Source organism: Pterocles gutturalis, unplaced genomic scaffold, assembly GCF_000699245.1.
Source record: "Pterocles gutturalis isolate BGI_N339 unplaced genomic scaffold, ASM69924v1 Scaffold28598, whole genome shotgun sequence".
Lineage (NCBI taxonomy): Eukaryota > Metazoa > Chordata > Aves > Pterocliformes > Pteroclidae > Pterocles > Pterocles gutturalis.
Genome location: NW_010126511.1, coordinates 289 through 10,695, shown reverse-complemented (window position 1 = coordinate 10,695; position 10,407 = coordinate 289). Strand labels below are relative to the sequence as shown.

Genomic DNA, 10,407 nt, shown 5'->3' with positions numbered 1-10,407 from the left:
TTCCGCAGCCCCCTCGGGAGCGCTGGATGCGGCCGCGGCCGTGGCCGCCAAGATCAACGCGATGTTAATGGCCAAAGGGAAGCTGAAGCCGGCGCCCAGCACGGCGGACAAGGTGGGTCCCCGGAGGGGTGACCGGTGGGGTGCCAGGCCCAGAGGCGTTGGGTGAGGGTGCGTGTCACGCCTGTTTTCTGGAGACCTGCGACGTTTATTTCTTGGGATAGCTCCCGATGAGCTCTTTTCTGCCCATTTTCTGAATCTGTCTGTGACTCCTCGTCTTTTTCTTTCGTAGCACGTAGGTACTGACACAAAATATTATACCATTGTTCTAAAAAAAGAAGAGGGGGGAAGCATAATCATAGTGTGGATGAGTTTAGATCTTGAACGGAAATACTAAATTCTTTATCTGTGTAAGGGGAGTTGGGAGAGGTCTGAATTACATGTTTTATTAGTCTCACAGATTTCTGTCAGAGATGCCAGTTCAAATTTAAGATGCCTTGGTTTCTGTTTGAGCAACTTTACTGCTTAATTCTACACCTGTTTCTCCATGTATAGAACAGAAGCAGTAATTATTAAAATGTGCTGCAGATGAAACTAGGGGTTTTATTTGGGCTCGAGGTAGTAGATATAATGTGCTTTCTGCTAATATTTGTAAAGCTTTGGGGTTCAACAGCTGAAAGGAGAGAATGAAAAGTATATTCACCTCTAGAGTACTGGGGTCAATTTGTTACATCATTTATCTCTGCTTTCCAACTGCTGGTCTTTTGCAATGATTGTTTTTGAAGCTGCAGGCGCTGGGGAAAGGTCCGACTACAAGTAAAAGCAAAGATGACCTTGTGGTAGCAGAGGTAGAAATCAATGATGTCCCTCTCACGTGCAGAAACCTGCTGACTAGAGGACAGACTCAGGACGAGGTATGTTCAGGATCTGTCTGTGATATGTTAGGCTCAGCAGGGCATTTGTACCTGTTTGTAAGGTTAAAAGAGCTTGCAATAAATTATATACAGTAGTTGTTTCTTCTTTACAAAACTTGTTGTGTTTTCTGAGACACTTTGTTTAGTAGTTCATTGGTTTGTTAAATAAAATGTCATATGATGAGGTAAGGTAGCATACCTCCTGTCCTTTAGCAGGCACCATTCCTTCTCTTACCACTTTAGTAGTGACTTCTGTTATTTTTATACAACAACATAGCTTAAACCACTTTGGGGCTTTTTTGTGCATGTTGTTTATTATTGGCAAACTTGTCACGGGGTTTTTAAATTGTTCGTAGATAAGTCGACTGAGTGGAGCCGCTGTCTCTACTCGAGGGAGATTCATGACTGCAGAAGAGAAAGCAAAAGTGGGACCTGGGTTTGTATTTCTTTTTTGGGGTTTCTGCTTTTTTTCTCATTGGGTGGCAAAGTGATGGGGTTTTTGTTTGTTTTGTTTTTCATGAGCAGTGTCACCTCTGGCGCCAGAGCGAATTGGCTATTGAATGTTTCCAATATGTTTACCCCTATGATAGCAGTGGCTGCGTAGCTGCTTTCCTACCTGCTTAATATTGATAGGGTGAAATTAAAAAAAATAAACACAAATGTGATGGATCAGACTGATGAACTTCTTACGACTGAACACTATACTGTATCTCTTGTGTGTTTTGCCAAGAATGGGCAACTTTCCAGTTACCAAGAGAGCTAATATTTCTTAGACTCAATGCTTTTAGTTAGTCCACCTTTCACATGGACAAGCAAGTTAAAATGGTGTAACTTTAATAAAGTTGTCATGTAATTACTTTCTTATTTGAAGAGTATTTCAGATCCTTATGGAAGACTTTGCATGTCTAGATGACTCTAATATAATTAGATTGAATCCATTATTGTGTGTTCTCTGTGGGTTTAATGGAATATTTGACATTTCCTTTCCAGAGATCGTCCTTTGTATCTTCATGTCCAGGGTCAGACACGGGAATTGGTTGACAGTAAGTGTACTAAGCGTTCAGCTTTTTCTCTCATTATTTGTGATAGAGGTTTTACTAAGGGGCTTTGTAATGACCATTATGGATGTGTACTGTAAATATCTCAGTGTTGATAACAGACCCCATTTAAACTGATGTTAACATTGCTGCTCAGCACTACCCAAGGTGCTGTGTACTGCATCAGTCAGGAATAGCCTGCAAAGAAGGTGGGGGGCGTGGGGTGGGGTTCCTAGGCAGGTGCGGCTCTTACGTGTAAGTTTATTCAATGATAACCTGCTGAGGTCACATTGCAATAGGTGTGTGACAGTGAGACCTTCCCTTTAATATACAAATATGAACATTTTTTGTGAGATATCTACATTTCTCTTAGAAGCACAAAGAACTCCTGTCTTGCCTATGCCTGCTAGAAAAAAAGGAAAACTGTAAACTGTTGAGGTGTTCACATGTTGGGCCCTGCCATCGGATGCAGTCTTTTTGCGTGTAGATCTGCTGTCGCAGAATGTGGGAAAGTAACCTAGTCGTTGCAGGATTTGGTTAATCTGGGCAGTTGACAAGGTCCGAAATAAAAGTCAATTTCATATTCTGTCAACTAGGAGCTGTTAACCGAATTAAAGAGATAATTACTAACGGCGTAGTTAAAGCAGCCACAGGTTCTAGTCCAACGTTCAACGGAGCTACAGTTACTGTCTATCACCAGCCAGCCCCTATTACTCAGTTGTCTCCAGCAGTTGGCCAAAAACCTCCATTTCAGTCAGGGGTGAGTAATTCATTTTTGTGAATTTAATTGAATATCACAGATTACAAGATTTACCTGTTACAAAGTATACATGTAATGTGCTATTTATGAAAAAAAAGCAACCACAAAAAAACCCCCAAACCAAAAAAAAAACCACCCCCAAAAATTTAAAAAGCCCCTTGCATGTTGTGAAAACTGGAGGAGTAATCAGGCTGAGTCTGAAGAGTGAGACTCAGATGACGGTAGCCTCCTAAAAGAAAAAGGATGGAGAGAGCAGTCCTACTTACAGGAAAGCAAAGGGCTGACTGTGCCATCTGACATGAAAGTGACTGTCATAGAAATAATATTTCTGTCCTCCAGTGAAATGAACATCCTAATTCTTAGAGTGAAATAATGATGTCTTCCTGTTAAATTTACAGATGCATTATGTTCAGGACAAGCTATTTGTTGGTCTGGAACATGCTGTACCTACATTTAATGTGAAGGAGAAGGTGGAAGGGCCTGGTTGCTCCTATTTGCAGCACATTCAAATTGAAACGGGTGCCAAAGTCTTTCTGCGTGGGAAAGGCTCGGGCTGCATAGAACCGGCATCAGGCAGAGAAGCTTTTGAACCCATGTACATCTACATCAGGTATAAAGTGTTTGGGTATTTTTTAAATAATCCCGGTGACCAGTCATGAATGTAGGTTACTGTTTAATCAGTGTGGGGAATTCTCATCGCTGTTTGTTCACAATTGTGCTAAACGGCTGCAGAGCTGCTGGAGTCCCGTTGAGGTGACTGGTCACTCATTAAAGGGTTAAGATCTGACAGCAGGTTGCTGATGAAAGAAGTAGCTCCCAAGTTTGGTGAAAACATTTGTGCTTATGAGATGTTTTTTTGTATATGTTTTCAGTCACCCAAAGCCAGAAGGTTTGGCAGCTGCTAAAAAGCTGTGCGAGAATCTGTTGCAAACCGTGAGTAGCTCTTACAAGGATGAGATTTCAGAGCCTGTTGTAGCTTTAGCATGTGCCTGGCTAATGATTCTTTTATATTCTCAGCAAAACTGTCCCTGTGTTCTGACTTGCTAATAGGTTTTTCCTTCTAAGTACTGCTGTCTAAATTTTGTACAGTGAATAAATCCTGTGAGACAGTCTTTCTGTTAGTATTGAGTATGGGCTACAAAGCCTCTTTTGAAAAATATATGGAAGCTTTTAGATTCTTTTGAGTGTTTTGTCTCTACTAAAGTAACTAGTTTGCCACTCTATTTCCTGTGAACGATTATCCTGTATTTTAACCAAGTCTGTCACAGGGACCAGCAGAATTAGTGGGATGTTCAGCGGGGTTTTGGTGGCAGTTTTGGTCTGTGGGATTTTTTTTTTTCAGTTTTTATGCTCGGATTATTGCTGTCTTTGTGCACAGTGTGTTCTGTAATCGAAGTCCCCATACAGTTTTATGGGGACACGTGGTAAGATGCCTTTTGCTGGCAGAAGGTTAATATAGTAAATAGATGTTTATTGTCAAATTTTTGTAAATTCTTTGTAGGTTCATGCTGAATACTCACGATTTGTGAATCAGATAACTACTGCAGTACCCTTAGCAGGTAAATGTTAGCATTAATGAAGTCTTTGGAGTTGCATTCTGCAGAGCTGTACTTAGAGTTTTGTGGAATTTGTCTACCTGTGGAAGTCTTTAAGTCCTTCAACTGGAAATTAGTCCAGCTGTTTCTTTTACATTTGGTAATTACATTTGATTCTTTTGTGACTCTTAACTGAATTAAGATGACTGGTTTTTTTTTTTTCCCCCCTTCTTCCCCCAGGCTTCACGCAGCCTGCTGCTATCAATAGCGTACCTTCCCAGCCATCGTATTACCCGTCCAATGGGTATCAGTCTGGTTATCCTGTTGTTCCCCCTCCTCAACAACCAGTTCAGCCTCCGTATGGTGTACCAGGCATAGTACCGCCTGCAGTGCCCTTGGCACCTGGAGTCCTGACGCCACTACCCACAGGAGTTCCGCCTGTGCCAACGCAGTACCCTATATCTCAAGTGCAGCCTCCAGCCAGCACTGGCCAGGTACTGCCACGGATTAATTACTTGCTCTATAGTAGTCAACATACTCGGCTGTTTCTTTGGTAACTACTTAAAGTAGTCCCAGATGGAGAATTCTTCTTTATGGCTTTTGTTTTTGTTTTGCTGGTTCTTCTGTCTAAGCAACTAAATTGTTGGTATGGGTGCTTCAAACTGCGTTTTTTATACCATAGCCACCTGATAACATAAAGGGTATTTGCAGGGAGTGGTCGCCTGTTCATGGAAAGCGTTAGCACAGGCTGTGATGCAGCTATGTAGGTACAATGAGTTTGAGTTGCAGACAGTGATTAGTTTGAGGTGGGAGCATTCTATAAATTAAATACTTGTTTAAAGTAGTGAATTTCCTTTTAGTGTCTCTCAGGCTCTGCAAAGATAAACTAGTTGTGTGTTCCACGCCTATTTATGAAACTCTACATTGAATTAATACTTTATATGCATATTATCAAATTTTCCTGTGTTTTGTTTTCAACTTCTGCATGCCAGAGTCCACTGAGTGGTCCTTTCCTTCCTGCTGCCCCGATAAAAACAACCATGCCGACTAGTACACAGCCACAAGTCCAACCCCATCCCCAAGGTCAAAAGAGACGCTTCACTGAGGAGCTGCCAGATGAGAGAGAGTCAGGACTGCTGGGATATCAGGTGGAATAAAATCAGCAATTTTACTTCATTCACCAAAATGGAACTGGGCTGGAGAGAGATTGTTTTTAGCACAGTTTATTTGGCAACAGTCAAGCAAGACCTTTGGCAGATGGCAGGAATTGTTGCAAAATATTGAGACCACGCTTTGGTTTCTTTGAGTGGATGCACTGTTCTTAAACTGTGACTGACTTGAGTCATTGGCAGCTTGCTTTCCGTACCCTCAATCTTTTGTGAAGAACAGTGGTGCGTTCAGGTCAAAGCGATGACAATAGCGTGTTACTGGTTAGCTTAAAGGGAGATTATTTGGGGTTTTGTTTGGTTTTTTGTGGGTCTGTTGGGTGGGCTTCTTTGAGGGGTGGAAGGAAAATGTGGTAATAACTGCTAGATCTTCCCGTTTACCTTTCTTGCAGGTTGCACTTGAGAGGATTTCAAGAATCCTAGTTTTAAGAGATTGATTTTTTTTTTTAAGATAGCAAATGTTGATTTTAATAAAAATAATTTTGAGTTCTTCAGACTTGTATGTTAGAAAAGGTAGTGTCTGCAAATGCTTCTCTGATGATAGACCCCTGCTCACAGGCAGAAACCGTTAATAAAAGCTTTGCCTGGAGATGATAAGGAACTGCCTATATGTTAGGCCTAATAGTAGTATCTTGAACATGAGGTCTGTACAGTATTCAGAATTACCTGATTGAGGAGGTAATAAGTTGATCCATGAACTAAGCACCTATCTTTACTGTCCTGAACTACTGAAGAGGTGTGGAGTAGGTGGTGAGGTGTCTTCCATAGTGGTGCTCAGGTGTGTTTCTTACTAGGTTACTCTCAGTATTTTTGGGAGAAAGCACTTTGCTTAGCAACGGCGATTAGTGGTTTCTTCTGCTAGTTGGTAATATGCTCTGAAAAGTTGGGTTTCCTGTCATTGTCATTAAGGAGCTATAGCTTATGTCGTAGTTGTAGATTTGCTAATGCCGTGTGTTTTTCTGCTCATAGCATGGACCCATTCATATGACTAATTTAGGTACAGGCTTCTCCAGTCAGAGTGAAATCGATGGAGCCGGAACGAAGCCAGCAAGTTCCTCAGGAAAGGAGAGAGAGAGGGACAGGTGAGTGATGAAAGAATGATGTTCAGGTCTTTCCCAGTTCTGATGGAAAGCTTATTTCAGAGGTGATCTGTGTTTCATGTTCTCTTCTGTGATTTGGAAGTTAGGGATGTTGTTTGTTTTGTTGTGGGTGAGGTTTTTGTGGGTGATTTGTTGTTTTTTTAAGGGGAAGGGATGCAAGGCTTACCTTTTCATGCAATGTTATGAAAATGGCTTAATTTCCACTGCTCCCTAAGTCTGTATGCTCTTACTTTGGGTTTGGTATGTTGCCAGCTTCTTGAGATAACAGGATATTCTTGTGAAATAGGTTAGCACTTACACTTTAAATGATTCCAAGTTTAAAAACAAATCTGAAAAAGTTGTGAACTTGAAATACTGTAGCCTGAAGTTTCAGGAAAAGATTTACTTGGTAGTCCCTTTTGTTCTCTGGTCATTATGAAATACATCAAAGGTGTCGTAAAGTTTTCCACGTTCTCCATCTTGTATGTAATCCTAAATTCAGCATAGCTATTTGAAGTCATTGGGCATCATTATTCTTCCTCACACACTCCAGTGCATTGAGCCACAAAACTGTTGGGCTTGCACTTTATTTCATAGCATCATAGCATGGTTTGGGTTGGAAGGGACCTTAAAGATCACCTAGTCCACCCTGTCTGCTGTGTGGAGGGACGTTTTTCACTAGCCCAGGTTGCTCAAAGCCCCGTCCAGCCTGGCTTTGAACACTTCCAGGGGCGGGGCATCCACAGCTTCTCTGGGAACCCTGTGTCTCATCACCATTCAGAAAATAATTTCTTCCTTATATCTAATCTAAATCTGCCCTCTTTTAGTTTAAAACTATTACCCCTTGTCCTGTCACTACAGGCCTTGGTAAAAAGTCTCTCTGCATCTTTCTTATAAGCCCCCTTGAGGTATCGAAAGGCTGTAATAAGGTCTCCCCGGACCCTTCTTTTCTCCAGGTCAAGCAACCCCAACTCTCTCAGCCTCTCCTCATAGGAGCCCCCAGATCACTTTTGTGGCCGTCCTCTGGACTCGCTCTGACAGGTCCGTGTCTTGTGCTGGGGACCCCAGAGCTGGACACCATAGTTGAGGCGGGATGTTGAGAGTGGAGTAGAGGGAGAGAATCGCCTCCCTCAGCCTGCTGGCCATGCTTCTTTTGATGCAGCCCAGGATGTGACTTGCTTTCTGAGCCACAAGCACATGTTGCCAGCTTGTGTCCAGTTTTTCATCCACCAGTGTCCCCGAGTGCTTCTTGGCAGGGCTGCTCTCAATCCCCTCATCCCCCAGCCCGTACAGATGCCGGGGGTTGCTCTGACCCAGGCGCAGGACCTTGCACTTGCTCTTGTTGAACTTCGTGAGGTTCGCACGGGCCCCTCTCCTCAAGCCTGTCAAGGTCCCTCTGGATGGCATCCCTTCCCTCTGACGTATAGACCGCACCGCCCAGCTTAGTGTCATCTACAGCTTTGCTGAACACGCACTCCATCCCACTGTCTCTGTCGTCGATGAAGACATTAAATAGTCTTGGTCCCCATATGGACCTTTGAGGGACACCGCTTGTCACTGGTTTCCACTTGGACGTTGAGCTGTTCACTGTAACTTTTTGGACATGTTCATCCAGCCAATTCATTACCCATCTAATAGTCCACCCATCAAATCTGTTTCTCTCCAATTTAGAGGTAAGAATGTTGGGGGAAACCATATTGAAGGCCTTACAGAAGTCCAGGTAGGTGACATCAGTTGCTCTTCCCTTGTCCACTGATGCAGTCACTTCATCGTAGAAGGCCACCAGGTTAGTCAGGCAGTTAAAAGTGAAACTCCTCAGGTCAAGGACTGAGTCATGAATTTGTTTGCTATTGCCTTTGACTCTTTGGTGGTTTTGAAAAAACAAGGGCTTGCTTTGGTTTAAATAGGCAGTTGATGCCTCCGCCAGCTTTTCCTGTCACTGGGATGAAATCGGAATCTGAAGAAAGAAATGGTGTGGGGTCTTTACCAGGCAACCATGGTGAGTGCAATGAATAAAATACACTTGTACGTCAGGTTTCCTTTCCCAAGTGAGTTTGTGCTGGTATTAACATTCGTTTAAATTGGGGGGTTTTTGGGCTGTTCTTTATACTGCGTTGTTTAAGTGAAAAGCAGGTTGTGTTGTGCTGCTCTAAAGTCACTTATGTTTGCTGTGATTATACAGACATGATGCGTCTCTTAAAAATTTAATAAATATCTGTATGAATGAGGAGAGTGTAAGTGAAGGACTCAGGGCGGGTATTTTTGACCCATCAGTCAGCTGAGGCACAGAATCTCTTGGGATTGTTCTGTAACACAGATACTGTGTGGATTTACATTGTGCAGAGCTTGGTAAAACATGTAATAATTTTAACTCTCCTGGTAGTTTAGTGCCTTTCAGGTCTGCAGGTACATCACTTTAGCCTGTTTAACCTTAGTTTTTCTGCAGTATTGGTCCCAGAGGTTGCTCTTCTGTTAGCTTTCTTTTGAACAAAATTTCTACTTTTCTTTATGTATTTATCTCTTTAACGGTCAAATTGCTGTAACTTAGACCCATTTGCTAACTTTACCTTTTTTGTGTCTTTCTTTCTTCTTTCTCTGTTCTCTTACATGGTTCTGATGGATCACATGTGCTGTTGCTGGTGCTGTTTCGTGTGGCCTTCAACCTTGGGTGACCATTGGCCTTGTGACCTCAAAATGGTGTCCAACTAACAATTTACAATTAACGTCTTTTTTTTTTTTTAATTAACTCGTTCTGGGGCATTTTATCTCTTTTTATTTTTACTTTTTCTTCTTGGGGGCTGGGGGGTTTGTTTTGTTTTGTTTTCCCCTCCTAGATCATCAAGCTAAGAAGATGAAAACTGGAGAAAAGGGCTTTGGATTAGTGGCATATGCTGGAGATTCGTCAGATGAAGAGGAGGAACACGGTGGCCATAAAAACGCAAGTACTTTTTCACAGGGATGGAGTTTGGGATACCAGTACCCTTCTTCACAACAGCGAGCTAAACAACAGATGCCATTTTGGATGGCACCATAAAAGCTGCAAAAGAGTTTTCATTCATCTTGTTTTTCCTTCTAGCAATAATGCATGTATATTACAGAATGAACTTTGCAAATATGCATTGTTTTTACATTTGCAGAAGCTAAAAGTTGAGTATTCCCCCTTGAAAGGGCTCCATTATTTTTAAAATCCTTGTTTCTGCAGTGAATTGGTCAATTTGAAAAGAAAATATTTGAAATAGTATTCTGACAGGGCTAGGCCCTTATACAGTGGGGGAAGTACTGCAAAGAGAAACTAGGGAAGCCTGTCGGCCTGCGTTTCCCATTTTTCCAGGATAACTTAAAAATGGAAAGAGTCTGTCACACTGACTTTGTCCTGCGCCTGGTGTCCATATTTTATTGAGCGTTCCTGCTGTCAGCCTGTATTTGCAGTCTTGTTGAGCTAATGGTGACCCTGGCTTCAATGTTTGGACTTTCAACAAATGGAAGGAATATATAGTAGTTCTGAAAAACTTGATGATCACATTTCCTAAAACTCTTAATTTGTTTTTACTTTAAGCATCTCCTGTAACTCAGCGCTGTCTTTTCTTTAAACTGTGGTTTTACTAACCCCACGCCTTCTCGTTTTAGCCAGATGTTGGGGTGGGGGGATGCTCAGTTTTTCTCACGGGTTCATCTTGGCGCAGTAGTGCTGGTACTTAATCTTCTCCCAGTCACCCCTGGATCGGTTCCCATTCAGCAGTTCGGATGGAACTCCTCCTCGTCACGTTCGCCCCCATCTCTTAACTCATTCACTTGATTCTGCCCCTTCTGTTTCACGGTGGTTTAACAAGCAAAGGGCCCCCTGCACAGGCGTTGCTCTTGCCTTGAAGCGTGGAAGTGGAACCTGGGACTAAGCTGTTGGATTGTTCACGGACACAAA

General features: G+C 42.5%; 1 protein-coding gene across 1 annotated transcript; it reads left to right on the top strand.

The window, feature by feature from the left end:
* Positions 1 to 4: 4 nt before the first annotated feature.
* On the top strand, positions 5 to 9,533 carry KIAA0907 (KIAA0907 ortholog; the record flags this gene model as incomplete). The annotated part of the gene is made up of 13 exons (XM_010079013.1): positions 5 to 112; positions 783 to 911; positions 1,268 to 1,347; positions 1,902 to 1,954; positions 2,545 to 2,708; positions 3,107 to 3,318; positions 3,581 to 3,641; positions 4,210 to 4,267; positions 4,484 to 4,737; positions 5,236 to 5,391; positions 6,379 to 6,491; positions 8,396 to 8,487; positions 9,323 to 9,533. Coding segments are annotated over 13 exons (1,680 nt in total), but the record flags the coding sequence as incomplete, so codon positions are not given.
* Positions 9,534 to 10,407: the final 874 nt, after the last annotated feature.